The following is a 21,568-nucleotide window of genomic DNA, read 5'->3' as shown; positions in this document are numbered from 1 at the left end:
GAAGAGTCTGGCCTGGGTGAGGGATGTAAGAGGGGGTGCAGGGTCTGGGAGGGAGTTATGACTTGGGGGAGGGAGGTTGCAGAGGGTTTGGGTGGTGCCCTGGGGCAGGAGCAGGTGGTGCCCTGGGGCAGGGAATTTGGGTGCACGGAGGGGGTGAGATGCCAATAGGCAGGCAGGCTCTATCCGGGACGCACTTACCTAAGCTTTTACCAGCAAGCAGTCCCTAAATGCTGCCTGCCTGCCACACTTCCAGGCTGCTCAAAACTGCTGGCTGCTCCATTTGGCACTCTGCTCCAGGTGTGGGGGAAGGGAGGCTTTGTGTGCTGGCCCCACCCCCAGCAAAATATCACAGCCCCTATTGGCTGGATACTGTTGGGAGCAGTGTGCACAAAGCCTCCCTTTCCTACTGGTGCCCAGAGCAGAGCCAAAATGTGCAGCAAAAACTTAAAGTGACTTGTTCTGCTCTGTGCCTGAGGGCTCTGGCGGGTCAGAGCATCCTGCAGGCCAGATCTGCGGGCGAGGTGGGACAGATCCAGCCTGCAGGCTGCATCTTACCCACCCTGATCTAAACAAAGATTGTCATTCCATTTCCACATCCAAATCTCTTGGATTTCCTTTAAAATTGAAATACGGCTTTTGAAATACTTCACGGGGACACTTTTGAATTGTCGACCCGCTCTGATATTTCCCTCACCCACAAAAACGGTAAACAGCGCTAGTTAGTCAAAACTAAATGCTCCAGGAATAGGAAATACCAGCGATAAAGTGGCCCTGATGCAGATGCTGAATATTTCAGGTCTAAAGGTACGTCAAAACTACATGGCTCCGTCGATGTATTAGTGTACTCGAAAAAGGGAAATGAAGCGGCAATTTAAATAATTGCCACTTCATTTACATTAAAATGGCTGCCGCTCTGTGCCAATCAGCTGTTTGGTGGCACAGCACGGTAGTCTGGACGCTCCACGGTTGACAGGGAAAGCCTTTGTCGGCCACCCTGATAAACCTCATTCCACAAGGCATAGCGGGACGGTGGACAAAGGCTTCCCTTGTTGACCGCGGAGCATCCAGACGATCACACTTTGCTGCCAAACAGTTGATCGGCACAGCGCGGCAGTCATTTTGATGTAAATGAAGTGGTTATTATTTAAATTGCCGCTTCATTTCCCTATGTCTAGAAACCTCATCTACATGGATCCGTTGACGGAGCCATGTAGTCTAGACATACCCTATGGTTACGTCTACACTGGAATGAAAAGTTTTCCGTTAAAAGCATTTTCAGAAAAGCATGTCTAGATTGTCAGGATGCTTTTCCGCAAAAGCACTTTTTGCGGAAAAGCATCTGAGGCCAATCTAGATGCGGTTTTCCGCAAAAAAGCCCCAATCGCCATTTTCGCCATTGGGGCTTTTTTGCAGAAAACACTTCTGTGCTGTTTATACTGGCCCTTTTGCGCAAAAGTCTTTCGGAAAAAGACTTTTGCCCGAACGGGAGCAGCATAGTATTTTCGGAAAAGCACTGACGATCTTACATGAGATCGTCAGTGCTTTTCCGGAAATTCAAGTGTCCAGTGTAGACACAGTGATTTTGCGGAAAAACTTGCCAGTCTAGACACAGCCTAAGAGTGAAATCCTGGCAATGCATCTGACCAAGTGGCTTTTACCCATGAAAGCTTATTCTCAAATACATCTTCAGGGGATAGTCGAGTTAGTCTGGACAGGATGAACTTTAAAAAGTTACCATCTGCACGTCTTGTTAGTCTTTAAAGTGCTACCAGACTATTTGTTGTTTTTTCAGTTTATTAAATAAATCTGACAGTCTTTAAGTTTCCACAGGACTCCTTGTTTTTGCAGGTACAGACTAGCACAGCTAACCCCTCTGAGAAAAGTCTCCACAGAGCTTCTCGACTGGCTGGTGCTGGGGTCCTTACAGACAAATCCGCTGCAGAAGCCTCAGATTTCAACCTTCCTGCTAGGAATATGCTTGAGCTTCCAGGGCTCTTCCACAGAGTCCAGTGTTACTGGTGCCATTGCACGGCATGAGTAGCCTACAGGGTCCTGCCCAGCACCTCAGCCTCTCTGCTCTCTCCCTCCCAGCGGGTACCTATGTACCTCGGGGGGATCATCTCACAGCTCTCTGGCTTCTCCCCAGCATTGCTCTCTGCATTCCCAGCTGTATTGCCTGCTGCAGTCATGGCCTGTCTGCCCTAACTAGCCACCCAGCCCACCCCTTGGTTCCCAGAGGGAACTCCTCAGCACAGGAGGGTGCTGGTTCCTCCCTGGAAGGAGAATCCCTCCTAAAAGAAAACTCCTGGTACCTTCTGCTCTTCCTGAGAGCCTGTGGTACCCAGCTATAGCCATGAGCCATGGGCCTGTAGTACCCAGTTATAGCCCTGGGAATCCCCAAGTCTGCTCTCTACTCTCACACTACCCTGGCTGCAAACTTGACTTCTCCTAGCCCAGCCGTAGGGAAATCACCTGCTGCTGTGACAGTCAATGCAGGTTCTACCATTGCCCTGAGTGGGGCCGGGATTTCACTCTTCGGGTACGTCTACACTTGCCCCCTAGTTCGAACTAGAGAGGCAAATGAAGCATTTCGAAATTCCTAATGAAGCTTGATTAGCATATTTGCAGCCGGTCGCCATTTTAAAATGCTGGTCGCCCGATTTAACTTGCCGCATGTAGACGCAGTAGTCCAATCCAAAACTCTTTAATCGAATTAACTGGTACTCCTCGTGCAATGAGGAGGAACAGTTAATTCAAGGGAAGGGTTTTGGATCGGACTAACGCATCTACATGCGGCAAGTTAAATCGGGCGACCGGCATTTTAAAATGGTTCGAACTAGGGAGGCAAATGAAGCATTTTGAAATTGCTAATGAAGCACGGGATTGAAATATCCCACGCTTGATTAGCATATTCGAGGTCAGTCGTCATTTTAAAATGCCGGTCGCCCGATTTAACTTGCCGCATGTAGACGCAGTAGTCCAATCCAAAACCCTTCCCTCGAATTAACTGGTACTGAGGAACAGTTAATTTGAGGGAAGGGTTTTGGATTGGACTAATTCATCTACACACGGCAAGTTAAATCGGGCGACCGGCATTTTAAAATGGCGACCGGCCACGATTATGCTAATGAAGCGCAGGATATTTAAATCCCATGCTTCATTAGCAACTTCGGTATGCTTCATTTGCCTCCCTAGCTTGAACTAGGGGGCAAGTATAGACATACCATTAGTCTTGAAATGCTCTTTGGGCTTCAAGACCCTTGGGCGGTTTGGATCCAGTGGACACACTCTGCACTGGTCAGGCTGCCATTGCTAGTACATACCGTGCCAGCCACAGTGGCTGCACCCGCCCTTCTGCTTGTCTTTCCCATGTCAGTCTCTCCTGGTTCCGCCCACCTCTGGGCTCGGTGAGTGCTTCCTGATCTGCTGCCTGGCTGTGCACTGGCCATTGCTGAAGGACCCTGCTTATTTTAGTTTCATGTGAGGTAGCTCATTGATCCTGAGACACACGCACATCCCGAGTCAGTGGGTTTCAACCTTTTTTCCTCATGACTCAGTTGCAAAAAATGGTTGATGCCCACGACCCAACGTCATGTAACTAGAGTGTGGGCTCCAGGGTGGGGCTGAGGGTGAGAGTTTTGGAGGGTAGGAGGGGGCTCTGGCTTTGGGGAGGGGATCAGGGCTGCGGCAGGAGGGGCTTAACTTGAGCAGTTCCAGGTCAGCAGTGCAGCAGGGGGGGCTGAGGAAGTCTCCTGCCTCTCCTGACACTGCAGACCATGCTGCCCCCAGGAGCAGCCAGCAGCAGGTTCCCAGCCAATGGGAGTGCGGAGCTAGCGCTCAGGGCGGGGGCAGTGCGTGGAGCCCTGTGCGCTCCCCATTCCCTTGTAGGAACCAGGTCTGTTGCTGACTACTTCTGGGTAACAGTATAGTCTGTGGTGCCTGGACAGGCAGGGAGCAGCCTTAGCTCCTCCACTGGTCACCTGATCACCCTGAGCAACTAGACCCAGCCCCTGACATTCCACCCCCCAGTACTGGGTCACAACCCATAGTCTGAAAACCACAGTACTGAGACACAGGCACATCCCCAGGGAGTCACAATATTCCCTACAGAAAATGTCCCCCCCGCCCAACCTGCGTATCTGTGCATGGATTAGCTGGAACCATAGCTTGGACTCAGAAGTGGCAGCACACTTCAGGGCACAGCTCCAGTGGGAACATCAGTGCCAGGTTCTATCTCACACTGGGAACTCCTGCACTGGAATCAGGTGAATCAAGAAAGCTGCCACCCTCTAAGCAAAGATCAGAGGGAGCCAAGTGAAATGACCAACAACAGCTTGTTCCTGACCAGCATGAGCCCTGCTCTCTCAGGGTATGTCTACACTACCCCCCTAGTTCGAACTAGGGGGGTAATGTAGGCATACCGAACTTGCTAATGAAGCCCGGGATTTGAATTTCCCGGGCTTCATTAGCATAAAGCCGGCTCCGCCATTTTTAAAAGCCGGCTTGTTCGAACCCCGTGCCGCACGGCTACACGCGGCACGGACTAGATAGTTCGAACGATGTAGTTATTCCGAACTATCTGTACGCCTTGTGGAATGAGGTGTACAGATAGATCGGAATGGCTACATAGCTCGAACTATCTAGCCCGTGCCGCGTGTAGCCGCGCGGCACAGGGTTCGAACAAGCCGTCTTTTAAAAATGGCGGAGCCGGCTTTATGCTAATGAAGCCCGGGAAATTCAAATCCCGGGCTTCATTAGCAAGTTCGGTATGCATACATTACCCCCCTAGTTCGAACTAGGGGGGTAGTGTAGACATACCCTCATTGTCCAAACCCTCCCCGCCCCCACGAAAGTCTTTCACCTCCCAACCTTTAAGTGCCCATGCAGACACCATTCACTGGCTTCCAGGTACTTAAACCTGGATTAAGAGACTAAAACCCCAGCCCCAATTCCACAAACACATAGAGACAGAGATTTTCCAGACTGGCAATCTGCAGGAATGCCCTCACCCACTCATGTATGGGATCTGCTCGCAAAACCCCGTGTAACACTCAGTGTGCTACAATCCTCACAGCACCTTCCACTTATAACCAAACAAAACCATATCTGCTCTCCAAGTTTGTTCCCTATAACACATTCTTATTGCTTGTTATGCCTTCTTACTTAGCAAGAGTCCATAATTTCATGTGCTCTATTCGTGGCCCAATGTGCCAGGGGCAGCCCTCACCGGAAAAGCCAAGGTTGCAAAAGGGAGAACAGATATTCTCAAAACTGGTTGGTAACACTGAAATTAAATTCACTAACGAGTCACAAACTGTGCTTCTGATCCCCACAGTAGTTATTATGAAGCCGAACAAAGAAATTGCACAGCCCCTTTATTGCATGGCAGTTCTTTGGCTCTCAGTCAGCACCTCAGTCCAGTACAGAGAAACTATTTTAAAACATTGTTCAAATACACAAGGGCTACGTCTAGACTGGCATGATTTTCCGCAAATGCTTTTAGTGGAAAAGTTTTCTGTTAAAAGCATTTGCAGAAAAGAGCGTCTAGATTTTTGCGATCAGTGCTTTTTTGCGTAAAACAAATCTCAGCTGTCTACACTGGCCCTTTTGCACAAAAGTTTTGCGCAAAAGGGACTTTTGCCCGAACGGGAGCGTCATAGTATTTCCGCAAAAAGCACTGATTTCTTACAGTAGGAAGTCAGTGCTTTTGTGGAAATTCAAGCGGTCATTGTAGACAGCTGGCAAGTTTTTCCGGAAAAGCGGCTGATTTTCTGGAAAAACTGGCCAATCTAGAAACAGCCAAAATGTTTTTCTGACTCCAAAGGGTTGATCTTGTTACCAAGTCAATGTAAGTTTGCATGTTACCCAAAATAACACACTGCTAGCCCATCCTTTCCTGCTTCAAAGTAAAGGTTTATTATGTCAAAAAGAACAAAAATTGTTAAACGGTAAAACACTTGGGGTACACCAACACAGGAGTGTTATTTCAGAATAACTGACATTGTTCCGAAATAACGTAGTCGGCATCTGCACTAGAAGCCTTTATTTCGAAATACTGTCAAGCTGGAGGACTGCTTACTCTGACTCCTATAACCCTCATTTTATGAGGAGTAAGGAAATTGGAGGAGGAGTGCTCTAATTCGGACTTTCTGCTGTGTCGACAGTGTCAAAAAGCCAAAATAAGCAATTTCAACTTAAGCTACACAATTGACATAGCTGAAGTTGTGTAGCTGAATTGGTCTTTAGCTCTGCTGTGTAGACATTCCCTTAGATATCCACAGAGACATCAGAGTTCATGTATCAGGTTCTGAGCAGTACTGGCAAGTTTGCTAATTTGAAAGTCCCTCTGGAACACGTCCATTGCTGGGATGGGTCATTCAGTCCATCGTTCAGAGATTCCTTAGGAGAAGTTACTCCACTGACAAGCTGAGCTGGGAAGAAGATAAAATGAAGAAGATGCAGCTACTTTCTATATTCTTTTGCCACCTGGCTTGTACGTTCTTTGTTCCAAACACAAGTTCATAGCTGAAGGCACGGAAAAGACTTAGAGCTCTCTGGCCACAGGCAGGTCCTCCATGTCTTGCTGACTCATAAGGTGTATCCACGGGATCCTTTCCATGGGTTCATTGTACTGCACATGAGCCTTTATGGGACATCAAACGGGATAGGCAGTGCTGATGCCAAGCTGTCTGCGGGTGTCACCCAGATGCACAGTACAAGTTTCAAATACAGATGTACCATATCTGTCTATATTCAAATTGTGCATCTGTCTGTCCATCTGCGAGTCTGTTTGTTCAAGAACTCCTCCTCAACGGTAAGAGCTACAACCACCAAATTCCATATGCTGCTTCTGGGCTTGTTCAAAAGTGGGCTTTTTTGTAAATGTGTAACCGCTCCCCACAACAGTCCGTATGGGAACATGGCTGGTTGCTTCCCTTTGGCAGGGAGCGAGGGGGAAGTGCACCGTTTGCTGCATTCCTCACTCTGGCTGGGGAGCACAGAGGACAGATGAATCTGGACCTGCCCCACATGGGGATCATGCTCCCCACTCCAGCTGTGCCCACTGGACCTGCAGCAGCCAGGGAGAGGTGCATTTCACCTGTCCCCGAGCTGTTGCGGTGAGAGATGGGTGGGGATGTCCTTTCTCTCTAACACAGCTTGGTACTTCAATCCACACCCCGCCCCAGAGCAATGATTGAATTGAAGCAGGAGCCTTTTCATTTTATGTTTCAAAAAACAAAAATTACTTGAGTTACGGACCTCAGTCACGCCAGGTAAATCCTCTAGTACATTTGTAACTCCCAAAACACAGGTGATGGAAACATCTCAACAAGATTATCTTCCTTGGTTGTCATAACATTTTCACAGCTATCTGGCTCATCAAATTCCTTGAACATTTATAATATTGGTACAAATTATATTATAAACCATCCTCCCTATTCCACACAGCATCACACCCTGTGTTATTTCTAGTCTACAGCAGTGAATGATACTCAGTGTGTTTCCTGTCTGCTAGGCCCAGGTCTCTCTGGAGCGCTGCGGCTGCTGAGTGGAGATGGCCGGTGTGACGGCAGAGTGGAGATTTCCCTCCGAGGTGTGTGGAGCCGGGTGCTGGATGACCAGTGGGACATGAACGATGCCAGCGTGGTCTGCAGGCAGCTCCAGTGCGGAGCAGCTGAGAGAGCTTATAACCCCCCTTTGTCTGAGCAAGGCGCGGGCCCTGTGGGGCTGAGAAGGGTCCAGTGTGCAGGGAACGAGACTCGTCTGACCAGCTGTGACAACTCCACGTCTGAGCCGGCCCAGGCAGGAATTGCCGAGGACGTCGGTGTCGTTTGCTCGGGTGAGTCGTTTCCCGATCTCACACACGTGCTCTGGGCAGCAGGGCAACGCGCACTAAACGCTGGGATCTGTCCCGCAGGGAGCAGGCGGATCAGGCTGGCGAATGGGCCGGGTCGCTGTGCCGGGAGAGTGGAGATTTATTACAATGGCACCTGGGGGACAGTCTGTGACGATTCCTGGGACCTGCCGGACGCCGATGTCGTTTGCAAACAGCTGGGATGTGGACGCGCCCTCAATGCAACTGTCTCTGCTCATTACGGGCAAGGGTCCGGGCAGATCTGGCTGGACGATGTGAAGTGCTCTGGGAACGAATCCGATCTCTGGGCCTGTCCTTTCGCACCCTGGGGCCAGCACAACTGCAGACACAAGGAGGACGCGGGAGTTCTCTGCTCAGGTCTGGTCTGGGAGCGCTCTTGGGAGCCTGGTTACCAGGGGATGTGAGGAGACAGCTGGGAATGGTAGAAACTCTCTCGCCGTCTCTGTGTCTCTCCAACCTACCTACTGGGATCATGATTAGAAAGTCGCCATTTCCCATGAGTTCTCGTTGCATTTGTGTCCCCTGGGCTGGCAGGGGCGGTCACAGCTATCGCTGGACTATCTGTGCGTGTAACGGCCATTAAGGGGGCATTTTCCAGACATGCTCCCTGTGTTTCTAATGGGCACGTGGTGGCCGGATGAGTCTCTGATTCTTGCAGTGACTCTTGCAGGCACTGGCCTGTGCAGAACAATGCCTGGGGCTGGTCATGGTTATGGGGTTTTCACGCTTCCCACCCCAGTTACATTTAGAATCAGACCATTCAAATTACACGTCTGTGCGTTTCTTCTAGAGTTCACAGACCTGCGGCTGGTGAGTGGCAGTGGCTGTGCTGGGCGGCTGGAGGTTTTCTACAATGGGACGTGGGGCAGCGTTTGCTCCAATCAGATGTCTACAGTCACTGCATCAATCATCTGCAAGCAGCTGAACTGTGGGGACGAAGGGAATATTGAGTCTGGCCCTGTGTATGAAAAAGGTTCTGGTCCCACATGGCTGGACCATGTTACATGCCGTGAGCAGCACAGCTCCCTTTGGCAGTGCCCCTCCCGCCCGTGGGAACAGCAGTCGTGTGATGACCGTGCGGAAGAGACTCACATCACTTGCCCTGGTAATTCTGACACGCTCCACGCTGACACGCACCCTCTGCAAGTCTGACACAAGGGAAGGGCCTGGGAGCAGTTTTGCACGTCTTCACTTTTCAGCACGGACACTTCCACACTCACAGCGCCTGGTGAAGTGGGTTTGAGTTTAGTTTCATCAGTGACAGGCGCCATTTCACCGACCGTCCCAGGAATGAGAATAGGGCCCGTGGGAAAGCAGCAGGGTTAGTTAGCGGAAGGTGCTGAGTAGCACGGAGCAGTCACCTAGGTGAGCCCACAAATACGCTGTGGGAATCTGTGTGGCTGCCCGTGTGGGGTGAACAGTCAGAGACGGGCCTAGTGCCAGTGACCAGGAACTGGCAGTTTTGGGGAGTGGTTAGAACAGGAGCGGGGAGACAGAACTGGAGACATGAGTCACGGGCAGATTGAGAGGCCAGGGCCAGTCGGAAGTCAGGAACTGGAGCCAAGGGGTAGGACTGAGTTACCTGGAGCGAGGCCAGAGGGGGTGAAAGGGCAGGGCTGGGAAGGAGGCGGGAGCATGAAGTTTTGCAGCTGTGAGCACTTGTTGAATGGCTGCAGTGGATGCTGGACTTGCCCCTTCCCACCCATCAGGCAGGATGGTCAGTCACGACCCTGGTACAGGCCAGCTGCCCATGGTACCAGCTGTAGGTTGCCTGGAGACGGGCTCTGCTGCAGGCTCTGCTTCCTGCCAGCCAGGGTGTGACCAGTCCCCAAGCGGGTGTGTGGGGCTACGTTTAGACTGCAGGCTTCTGTGATTGCTATGGGCAGAGTGGCCACCAGGGCACCTGTGCTTTGTCCTCTTTCCTCTTCGTTCAAAAGAACTCCCTCTTCCCTGTCCACACATGCATTGTCCTGAAAGAGCTCTTTAGGAAAAAGGCTCCTTCCTCATAGAATGAGGATTACCAATGCCAGAAAATCCCCTCCGTTCAATTTTTTTCAAAAGAACGTAATAGCATTGTGGATGTAACTCAGGTGTTGTTGGAAAAACCGACTTTTTTACAAAAAATCTCTGCAGTGTAGATATACCTTGTGTCTGTGGACAAGTGTGGAGATAGCTTGTTTGTTTCAGATCTACAGTCCCATGATGGCCCCAGTTCTGACCCCGCTCTTTCTTTTCCCCGCATCCCCTCGATAACCTGGGTGAATTCCAGCTGGCAATTGGCTTCTAACTTCCAACGTTGGAAGGGGCTGGAGTGACCATCCGTGGGAAGGCTGGAACAGTCACGCCAGCTGGAAGCTGCTTAGAGATTTCAACAGCTGAGGGAGGAGAGCGGCCGAGTAACAAATCCATTAGCTAGGAAAAAACTAGAGTGTAGATTTAAGTTTATAAACTTGCTGATCATGGGGGGTTTAATGTTCACCCATATCTACACCCTGCTCACTCCTACATCACTTGTGCTCCTCAGTCTGTTCACTGCATTCTTTGCTGTCTGCAGGGCAAAAAGTGAAACCGACTCAGCCCCAGGTTACTGAATGCCCGAACTCGACGAGCTGCACAGGTATCTCTGCCTCTCCCTGTCCCCTCCTGCTCCCTGAGGGTTCCCCGCTGTGCCAGTAACATGGGAGGTTTCTGCATTTCCAGACCGGGACAAGCTGCGCCTCGTGGGAGGAGAGGGCAATTGCTCGGGCCGAGTGGAGGTTTGGTACCGTGGCTCCTGGGGCACAGTCTGTGATGACTCCTGGGACCTGGCGGATGCTAACGTGGCGTGTAAACAACTGGGCTGTGGAGCGGCCGTGTCTGCCCCGGGCGAGGCTGCATTCGGCGAGGGGACTGGTCCCATCTGGGTGGAGATACTGAATTGCAGAGGGACAGAGTTATCCCTCTGGGACTGTCGGGCCAAGCCCTGGGGTGACAGCAACTGTGGCCATAAGGAAGATGCTGCCGTGAATTGCTCAGGTGAGTGGCAGCCGACGTCTCTGCGACATGCTGTGAGGTTCAGGGAGGAGGATGGACTCAACTGCCCCCCTTGCTCATGGATTGACCCCTCCCATCTCCTGTGCGCTGGAGCATCATGGCTGCCGTGGGCAGAAACTTTGTGGGTCGGGCTGGCTCAGGCATCGGCCCTGGGAGCTGCAGGCTCCATCACAGGCCCCAGGGCGCAAGTGCTGGTTTGTTACCAGTGTCTCAGCACAGGAGCACCTGGGCCCTAACTCCCCGGCGTGCAGGCGCCGCGCTGCTGGGGGCGTCTGTGGGAAAGAGAACAGGTGATGTCTGGACACCCCGGGGACTTGCTCCCCCAGGCAACAAGCACATTCCCCTCTCCCGCCGCCAGACTCCAACTCTGCTCCCTTTCCCTATGCAGGTGTGACAGAGACAGCAGGTCCACTGGCTGGAGCAGGTAACACCCCACCTCTTCCCGCAGGAGTCGCAGCGACCGGGGGCCAGGGCTGCAGGGGGGAGCTGCAGTTGCAGCCTGAGGCCCACGGCTCCTGCTCAGGCCTGAAAAATTGAAGAGTGGTAGGGGTCCAGTCGTAAGGCACAGTGCTGGCCTGTCAGTGCCTTTCTATTGGCTTCCCCTCTCCCTAGGGCTGGGGTGGTGAACTGATGTGTCTGGGATCCAGCAGTGGCAGCTGCAGGGAAGAAAGCAGTGAGCTGTGACCAATCCAGACATGGAGGCAGCTCGCTCTCACTGACCCGTCTCTCCCTGTGGCCTGTTCCTTTCCATCCAGCTCCCTCGCGCCGCCCTGCGACCGACAGTGGGAGACGCACTGTGCCCGTGGTCATCTGCATTATCCTGGGGGCCCTGCTCTGCCTGGTCTTAATCATCCTGGGTGCGCAGGTGCGAAGTGCCAGGGCCCAGCGCAGAGGTGGGTCCTGATGGTATCTATGTCTGAAACACCCCTGCAGCAGCAGAGGAGGCGATGGCAGTGGAGGGTGGGGAGTTGGCAGGGCCGTGAGGGGCCGTAGGGCTGGAATAGCAGGGGGAGATGCAGCAGAGGGAAAGGGGCACGGACTGTAATGAAATGCTAAACTGTGTTCTATTGTTCAGTATAAATTGTGTAGCTTTTTATTTTAGTGCCCCTCAGTCATAGCTGTCAGGCCAGTAAGGGGGCTCATTGTGAACACACCTGGTGTGTAGCTGTCTGGGAAGGAAGCTCAGAAGCCAATTTATATCTGGTACAGAAACCTCCCCTCCTAAAACAGCCCTGCAGCCTACCCTGTAGAAGTTGTACATGGCATGGGCTGCGTCTAGACTGGCCAGTTTTTCCGGAAAATCAGCCGCTTTTGCGGAAAAACTTGCCAGCTGTCTACACTGGCCGCTTGAATTTCCACAAAAGCACTGAGGATCTCATGTAAGATTGTCAGTGTTCTTGCAGAAATACTATGCTGCTCCCGTTCAGGCAAAAGTCCTTTTGAGCAGCTCAGATTTGTTTTCCGCAAAAAAGCCATTTTCGCGATCGGGGCTTTTTCGCGGAAAAGCGCATCTAGATTGGCACGGACGCTTTTCCGCAAAAAGTTCTTTTGCGGAAAAGCGTCTGTGCCAATCTAGACGCTCTGTTCCGAAAATGCTTTTAACGGAAAACTTTTCCGTTAAAAGCATTTCCGGAAAATCATGCCAGTCTAGACGTAGCCATGATGTTTGAAGTTCAGCAGTGCTAGAGGAGAAGAAAACCAGAAGGAAAACAGCAGCAGCAGTTGCCGACAGAAGAAATAGTAACAAAGACACGAACAGGAAAGGAAAGCAACAAAAGTTGCAGAATCTCATCAACATCCCTCCCATCTATGCCCTAGAGAACTTCAGCTTTGACAAACCTTCCCAACTGACAGATGAGAAAGCAGCAGTTTGCAAGATCTCAGATTGCTACACAACTCCCAAAGGACACTAAAGCTATGCAGGAATGCTCTTTAATCAGTCCTGTGCAGAAGTAGGTAGAGCATATCTTTAAATCCTTTGATTTTCCTGAAGATAATCACAATGACAACTTGGGAAAACACCCAACCCCTCTACAAGTTGTTAGTATAATCACTAAGGCAAGAGAGACAACTCCCAAGCTAAGAGGGACAAATTCTAGCCATAAGTAAAAGCGTTACAGCATAAATGAAAAAGATGTGGACAAAATCACATCCCAAGGGACATGGAATATCCAGCCAAAGACTCGCAGTATAATAAATGCAGGAAACATGGACATTTTCCTATTGTTTGCCACATTAAAGTAATCTGGAACTTGATTCACATGACAGACAATCAAGAGTCGTTGTTTCTGGGGTTGATCACATGTGAAGATACAGAGCTGCCTGGGGAGTGAAACGAAACATTCAGAGAAACGCTCTTGACTTCAAAATTGATTCAGGAGCAGATGTCGATTTACAAGAACCACGGCAGCTCTGACTCACCCTGACGACATTCTGAATTGCATGAGCCAGTTCACCCCAGAAACCACTTGGAAGGACAAACACTTTGCATTCAGAGGACATGTGATCAAAGGAGCAAACTCCAGCCACATTGACCATTGTGACAAAGGTAGAAAAATGAAAGAGGAAAAGTGACAGAGGATTAATGCCAATGAAATAGCCAAAGGGACATAGACCCATTACCTGGGCATTGAGGGAGCAGGGGGAGTGCACTGGAGGGACAAGGCATTGGCAGCAGCACAGGGAGGGGGACTGGAATGTTGAAAGGAGATCCAGAAAATTCAATTCAAGAGACATTTCAGACCCACGCTGTGTACCTGAGAAAGAAGAACCAACAGAGCAAACCCTGAAGCTAGCAGAGGCAGAACGAGACGGCAATAATACCCGTGATTTCCAAAGGGGCAGCAGCCAGGCCCTGTCACCAGTGGCTACCCAGCCAACCAAGTTGTTGCATTGGGTCAAGTAACCAGAAAAGCGACATGACTGGGAAACACTTAACAGGCCGGTGCACCCTGAGCTACAAAGGCAGCACCATAGGAGAGTGGGCCCAGCCTCTTCCCCAGGGAGGGGCGCTGATCTGGGCTGGGCAGAAGATTGTGGGGCATGTGAGAGGAGGAGCAGGTCCAATGGGCCAAGGGAGGCTCAGGGACCCCTGGTGCTGCCGTAGCTGCCAGACCCCGGGTTGCAGGACTTTGGGCAGAAAGCTTTTTATGTATCCTGCCGGTGCAGGTTGTGGAAGGGCTGGGGAGAGACGTGACTGGTAAATCCTGCCTGCTCGGCCCCCCAGGGATCTGTGCGGAGCAGAGTGACGCTCCTTCCAGGGGACAGTCTCTGAGAGACGTGGGCTTTCTGCGAGCCGCATGCTGCATGGGAGCAGAGCGGGGGCTGCAGCTAGTGCAGGGCTCTGGGCAGGGCTCAGGGGAATGATACAAAAGGACTGAGGAGATTACAGCTCTTGTCAGACAGTAACAGGCTGAGATTCCATTGAGGAAAGTGCAAGAAAGTCGATGGGAGGGGAAGAGCCTGAACAGAGAGATTCGGGGGCAAGGGAGGGGGGTAACGAGGAAGGAAAAAGGTTTGAAAGGAGCTTGGGTGAGAGAGGCCAGAGAGCTCAGACAGTCCTACCAACGCTGGGCACTCGGGGTGTGTTTGCCCTGCAGTCAGAGGTGTGATTGCACCTGCAGACACACCTGAGCTAGCACTCACCGAGCAAGGTGGCAGCCGGCTGGCATAACAGTGGCAGTGTCACTGTGTAGCACTGGGCGGAGATGAGGGCTGGCCCCTAGAGTGGGCGACCAGGATCCTGGGTGTGTCTGTGCGAGCAAGGCCAGTGTGTGCTGCGGTGTCTGCTGGGGCAGCTACGCCCTACCCAGACCCAAGCTAGCTGAGGTGTGTTTACTGATGCTGCAATCACACCTCCGGACAGCAGTGTTCACAGGCCTCCTGCAGACAGCACTTCCTATTGCCAAGGTGCTGCACACGTGAGCCGGCTGTTCCCCACACAGGCTCTGGCAGTACAGGCACAAGTGCCACTTTGCTGGCTGGTGAACCCCCCAGGCTGGAGAGCAGTGAATTTGGGTGGTACTGGGAGGGAGGGGGGCACATTCATCAAGGGACCAGTCAGGCTGAATATCAAGAGCTGGTTAAAGCCAGTAAAACTGCCAATGGAACAAACACCGAAGGGACAGAGACCCCGTCACCTGGGCATTGAAATCTGGACTGGACAGAGCAGGAGGAATGTGCCACGGGAACTAGTCCTGCATTGGCACTGAGGGGGGGAGGGGTAGGGAGGGAGACTGGACTGGATTGAGCAGGAGGAATATGGCGGAGGGATGAGTCTTGCATTGGCACTGAAGAGGGGTGGGGGTTGAATGGTCTCATAGGGTTTCCCAGCTCTGGGTTCTCTGACCCTGTGCAAACCCGGCCCTTTGTTTCCAGGCTCCAGAAGATCCTCGGACCCTTTCTCTGAGGCAGTGTACGAGGAGATTGACTATGACCTGATGAGGAAGGTGCAGCTGTTCGGTCGCTCAGGTCTGTGCGAATCATTTCTAGCAGGGACAAACCACCAGGCACTTTTCAGGTTGAAGCCCTGACCCAGAGCTAAATCTCCTCAGACTTCTGCCCTGTGAGTCTGGGATGGCTGCTGGCCCTGGCTCTGTGGGGAGACCGGCAGTCACTGGACTCAAACGCAGGTGATTCCTCCCCAGCAGAGCCTGCTCGCCTGCTCTCGGGACAGCCCATCCCTTGTGTCCAGCATGGAGCCGGGGAGGGGAGGGGGTGGTGGTCACTACTTATGGGCCAGGAACGTGTCCTTCTGAAGCCACAATTCCCGTGACAAACAGGTGTCACTCTTGGGAGGTCTGCGCCGGCCCCTTGCTGCTCAGAGTCGCTGTGAATTCAGCATCTTCTCTGGAAGAAGCAACACAGCGAGACCATAAATCCTGCTCCAGGACCTGGCTCTGGCGGCCACTGGCCAGCGCAGCTGCTCTCACTGTGGTAACATCCTGCTTCCCGTCCCTCCAGGCTCCTATTCAGATGAGTCCATGAGGAAGCTGCCGTATTACACCGGGGACAGCGAGGGGGAAAACGATGCTGGATCAGAGCAAGGTAACAGGGGAAAGGGATACACCAGAGAGGCCCCACCTCTGTGAGGGGAATAGAGATTACACCTATTTCTATCCCAGCTTCGGATGGAAATGTGCGATCAATCCTGTCCCCTTCTCTGTGTGGCTCATGGTGCTCTCCCCAGGGGAGGGGCTGCAGGGAATTGGGCAGGGAAATATTTACCTGGCATGAAAGACTCTGAGGTTCATAGCTGGTCTGTGCCACTAACCCGGCCCTGATCTGTGCCCCGTGAACTTAGCTGCCTCACGAACTTTGCTCCCTCTCGCCTCCGTGGCATGAGCATGGAGCCCAAGTCACAATCTAGCCTCTGTGAGCAAATCAGAGGGGTTCACAACAATCAGTGCTGGTGCAGCAGCTGAGATCTTCCAGTGAGCCCGTGGTTAGCTCAGTACCAGCACAGACCCTGCTCCCAGCGAGGGGCATGCCAAGGTGAGTTTTGGGTGCAGCGGTGCAGGGCTGTGCCCTAGTTATTTGGGAGGAAATGAAGCTGGCAGAATCCCTATCTCACAGGATGTCCACGACGCTCCCTTTTATCCGGGATTCCCCTGGGACTTCTCCTACAGAGCCCATGAGAGACAGGCCAAACTCCAAGGCAACTGATGCTTAACAGAGCCCTAAAGCCGGCTAGGGAAAGGGGCATGTTCAGGAGCTGCTCAGTGTGGGGTTTGCTATTACAGAGGGAGCTTTTCTTGTAGGGTCCCAGCTAGATTACGATAACGTGGAGGAACCAGCATCAAGCAACATTCCCCAGATTCTGGGCAGTCAAGGTGAGCAGTGAATCTACCTCCTGAAGCCAACGTCCCCCTTGGCTACTGCTGCTCCCCCCGCCTTTCATTTTCTAGTCTGCCCTTTCGTCCTGAGTTCAGGGCCAGGAGGAATTAAACAGCCAGGATATAGCCAGGCAGGGGCATTTCACAATTACAATCATCCCCCCATTGTTTGCTTAAGGATCCATGTTCTTGTCATTTTTCTTTTTGCTGTTTGCTTACATTCCAACAGCCTCATTTGTGGGTTTTTTGGTTTTTTTTGGTGGTGGTGGTCGGGGGATGGGGGGGGTTAGCTCTGTAGTTTTTGGTTTTCTGTTCTCTGCAGTCTGGCAGGCTAATGTCAAACAGCTAAACTGCGCTGTAGGCATCAATACACACAATTCCCTCATTCTCCACACCTGCATGTAGCTCATTTTGCTATTCAGTGTGCAGTCTCATCTCATGCTCATTCATTCCCCTCTTTATTCCAGAAGTCCCTGCTCTCCCTGGAGGTGCCCCAGGGGATGGCTATGATGATGCCAGAGAAGCTTCTAATGCTGAAGATAATCCTGGTTCTAGACCAAATGGCCAGGAAGTCACGGGGGCCCATGGGGACAGTGACAGGGCCAGGTGTTCACAGACAGGTGAGCAGGGAGGTGCAATGTTGCTGAATCTTAGTTCCTGGAGTTTAACTTAAATATTCAGAAACCAGAGACTTACAAAGAAATCACACTTCTTTAAAAGAACCCTCCTCGTTTTGTAGGGTGAATCTACACTGCACCGCTATTCCAGAATAATGGCCGTTATTTGGGAAAAACAATAGTGCGTCTGCACAGCAATTGCGTTATATTGAAATAATGGGGGGAGGGGAAGTTTCTGATATTGGTAAATCTCATTCCAGGAGGAATGACCCCTCTTCCAAAAAAGCTCTTTTAGAAGATGGGGGAGGGGATGGATGCTCCACCGCTGCGATGTCAAAATAGCCCCTCCCCGGGGCCATTCCAAGTTATTTCTCCCCAGTGCCTCCTGGGGCTCTACATCGAGATAGCGCGTCCACATTGGGGGAACCTGAATGATAATGGGAAGGGCAGGGCCCTGCTGTGGGCTGGTTACAGGCTTGGCCTCGGGTTCGAGATCAGTCCCCTCAGGATGGAAATGTCCCTGGGCCCACAGGCTCAGAGCTGGGCCCTGGGCTGAGATCCCATTTGGCCCCTCACAGGAAATGGGGCCAGGTGAAATGTGCCTGGCTTTGGTCTGGGTGGGACTCATGTGTGAAGGGCCCTGGGTGGGCAGGTGAGATCTGCAACATGCAGGCACCTCCCCTGGGCTGGGCCCATCCTGCGCCAGCCCCCAGGTCTCTGCTGATGTTGGTCCCTTGGGGACTCTATGAACTGCCAGGGGATCCAGCAGCCCCCAGTGGGAACTGTCCCCCACTCACTGCCACCCCCCACTTCTCTGCCTCAGGCAGGTCTCAGCACAGAGACTCTGCCCCACGTGCTCCCTGTGTGGGTCAGGGCATCACACTTGTCAGGGGCCCACTCAGCGGAAGGGGGGGTCACTCCCAGCCTGCGCTGTGTTGCCCACCCGTTCTGTGAGTGCGTGGGGGGGGGGGGAGGGACACACTGGCTGTAACGGGCCCCCCTTGCTACTTTCAGCCTGGAGTCTGCGCTCGCCCAGACGCGAAGGGGCCTCTGGGGTGAAGAGCGACGCCCTGGCCCCGGCTCCTGGTGACGCGGGCTATGACGATGTTGGAGACGGTGCCTTTGGAACAGCCACATAGGAACAGCTGAGCCCAGAGCAAAGCTCCTCTGAGGATATAGCTGCTGTAGGATTAGACTCTGCCTCCCCCGCACGTTCATGGGCCAACGGGCGTCAGACAGACCCTGCCTGGAACTGCTTCAATCCGCTTTTTTATCGCAATTTTGTATAGATCCAAGGAGCAGAGCGACTGAGCAGGGTCTGTGATTTCCTCTGTAACTTCCCATCGCTCAGCGTCGCGGGGCCTTTGCTGCCTTTTTGTTCCTAACACGGCTCCACTGGGAACTTTTGCCCTTTCTCATTAAAGCTTTTTGGAAGGTCTGTTGCTTCCCTTGGTCTGGGTAATTGGCGTGAGCAGGTTGTGGGGAAGCTGCTCTCGTGTCCCCTGCTCTACGTGAGCTGCCTTGGCCGGGACAAATGCTGGGGAGGGCGTGGGAGCTGCTCTGCTTTCATTGGATGCTGATCCCCTCCTGGCTGGGCTGCTCACTCCAATCTGCCATCTGCTTCTGGCGCCCTGCACTCTGGTTTGGGGGCTTGGCCTGAACGTCATGGCTGGGTGCAGGGTGCTGCCCGGAAATGACTCAGCTCCTTCCCTCAGCAGAGACCCTTGCGGGGCGGGGCTGACCAGGCAGGGGATGTGACAGTTCTCAGGTCTGTTACATTTGTAAAAAATGTGAATTGAAATGAAACAAAAGGGGGAAAATTCCAACAAACGTTCATCTTCTCCCAGCTCTGGTCTGGGGCAACTGCTCATCCTCCCTGCACGAGACCGTGTGTGCACCTGTCTGCTAGGCCCTGCTCTGTTAGGCCAGGGGGGAAGAGTGTGATGAAGCAGATGTATTGGTCTGTGCCATTCTCAGGATTTACTTTCACCACCTGAACAAGGGCACCTCCCCCCCCCCCCACACACACACACACCTGCCTAGGGCTCTGGGAGGGAGTTTGGGTAGGGAAAAGGTCTGGGTGCAGGGCTCAGGCCCTGGGAGGCAGTTTGGGCATAGGAGGGGTGAGGTGTTGTTCTTTGGGAGGGAATGTGGGTGTGGGAGGAGGTCTGGGGTGCAGGCTCTGGGACAGAGACTAGGCTGGGAGAAGGGGTGAGGGTGGAGGAGGGGGTGAGCAGTTCAGGTTCTGGGAAGGTGTTTAGGGGTGGGGTGGGGCACTTACCAGGACACCTCCTCTGGCAGCAGCCCCTAGGCGGAGGTGGGGGATCTCCATGTTCTGCTGCCCACAGAGACGTCCCCACAGCTTCCCATTGGTCACAGGGCATTTGGGGCGGGGCAGAACAAGGACACTCACAGCCTGCCAGGGGCCACAGGGTTGTGCCGGCAGTCACATGTAACGAGCGGTCAGAAAGCCACTCTGGCCCTTCTGCACTGTAGATGGTGGCAGAAGAGGTCACTTTAAATTGCCCAGGGGATGCACAGAGGTGGCAGGCAGGCCTGAGGGAGAGACCCAGCCCCAAGCATTGCTGGAGCAGGGCTCCTGGGCTGGACCATTCCTGGTGCCATAGAACTCACTGTCCTTGTTCAGGCAGGGATAATAAAGCCCCCGATGTTCCCCTCAGCTGCCAGACATGCAGAAACCACAGCACCTGGCAACTCATCAGCACGAGACGGACTCGCTCCATCACTGCCCAGAGCAGCTTGTCATCAAGTGCCCTTGGTGGCCAGCAGGGGGCTGGTTCCTCACGGCTGCTCCATGAACTGCACTAATGGAGCTGGCGCCCTTTCAGGCAATTGACATTCAGCCTCCTCTCTGCCGGCCAGAGGCAGCTGGTGTGGGACTTGCTCTAGATGTGGGGTGGTACCAAGGGTCCCTCTAAGCTGCTTAATCAGCCCTGCTCAGCAGGGGCTGAGGGCTCCCACAAGGAGCTGCCTGGCTGGGGGAGGGAGCAGAAGCTCCCTGCTGAGGGCAGAACAGTGAGTCTCTCCCCTGGCTGGACAGGATTCTTTAAGCAGCTGCAGGGCCATGCTACGGGCACTTAGAGGGGACCTTGGGTATTACCTCTGGGTGTCAAGGCTGATCCCCACTCTGGGACGATGAATACGGAAGTGGGGGCCCACAAAAGCACCCCAAAACCTGATCTCTACTGACTTGGTATAAATACTCCCCCCAAAATCCTAATACCCGTTCTTTGGAGAATTAAAAATTGCTGCCACCGCTTCCAGGTCTGGAGGAGGGCCTGGCAGAAGCCTGGCAGCCTGGTGAAGTCTCTCAGATGATCTCTCAGATGGACATACTGAAACAGCCAATCATATCTGAGCTCTCAGAAGTGGCAGAGGAAGGAAAACACAAATGAGCTCTTCATGTACCATAGAGGAGACTCTGCAGAGCCTGGAAGTGGAAAACATGGGCATGCGTGCCCAAGCACATCAGGCCCTGCTCTTCCTCCTGCAGGGGAAGCTGGAGAACTCCTGGAGAGACCCAACGTCATCTTTGGCAGAAGAACTCCAGAACCAGCTTCTGGGGGTTGGCCAGGAAACTGGGGTCGGGACCAGAGTGTTGAGAGAGCTCCAGGGGATGGAGAGAACCCATTGGTTAAGAACCTCCCTCACTGGGAGAGGTACCAGAACATCCTGTCCATCTCTGCAACCACTCAGACATCCTGGCCTCCAAACCCTGCCAGCTGTTGGACAGAGGTGAAGGTGTGGTGGAAGGGTAAACATCCAGAGAGAGCAGTGAACTCATGCACCGCTGGACAGCTTGAAGTACATGTGAGAAAGGAGCTCACCTGCTACCCATCTCAGGTCAACAGTCTAGAGCTCTTGACCCAGCTGATCTAGACAGAGAAGGCTGCCAAGCAGATGGCCTGGCAAGCTTCCAACCACACTGAGTCTCCCAGGTTCTGGCCCACAAGGAGAATGTCATTGGCAGATGCCGCAGCTCTGGTTCTTGGAGCACCAACCCTGTTGCCCTCTGATGGAAGAGTCAAAGGAGGGCTTGGTCACCAAGACATAAAGCCAGCCTGACAGCCAACCAGTTTGGTCACGGTCCAGTTGAGCCTAACCAGACACTAATTGAGACCTGTAGCTGAACACACACATAATCCATTCACTCAAGTTTAGGGCATCCCAGAACATGTCGTAGAACA

General features: G+C 52.9%; 2 protein-coding genes across 2 annotated transcripts in view; both read left to right on the top strand.

The window, feature by feature from the left end:
• The window catches only part of LOC112547505 (antigen WC1.1-like), a 142,373-nt gene that overhangs the window by 37,943 nt on the left and 82,862 nt on the right, over positions 1 to 21,568 (top strand). Inside the window, exons 5-9 of the mRNA XM_075902503.1 lie at positions 7,517 to 7,840; positions 7,919 to 8,233; positions 8,667 to 8,981; positions 10,431 to 10,493; positions 10,577 to 10,891. Of these exons, the coding sequence (XP_075758618.1) occupies positions 7,517 to 7,840; positions 7,919 to 8,233; positions 8,667 to 8,981; positions 10,431 to 10,493; positions 10,577 to 10,891 (1,332 nt within the window). The remainder of the gene's footprint in view (positions 1 to 7,516; positions 7,841 to 7,918; positions 8,234 to 8,666; positions 8,982 to 10,430; positions 10,494 to 10,576; positions 10,892 to 21,568) is intronic.
• On the top strand, positions 13,352 to 18,792 carry LOC142827833 (uncharacterized). The gene is made up of 7 exons (XM_075923881.1): positions 13,352 to 13,457; positions 15,287 to 15,379; positions 15,872 to 15,955; positions 16,334 to 16,402; positions 16,669 to 16,740; positions 17,211 to 17,363; positions 18,375 to 18,792. Exons 1-7 carry the CDS (start codon positions 13,352 to 13,354, stop codon positions 18,497 to 18,499), a joined length of 702 nt encoding a protein of 233 aa, XP_075779996.1. The 3' UTR covers positions 18,500 to 18,792.

The sequence above is a fragment of the Pelodiscus sinensis genome, chromosome 1, assembly GCF_049634645.1.
Source record: "Pelodiscus sinensis isolate JC-2024 chromosome 1, ASM4963464v1, whole genome shotgun sequence".
NCBI classification, from domain to species: domain Eukaryota; kingdom Metazoa; phylum Chordata; order Testudines; family Trionychidae; genus Pelodiscus; species Pelodiscus sinensis.
The sequence above is the reverse complement of the archived record's forward strand: the minus strand, read 5'-3'. Positions and strand labels throughout refer to the sequence as shown.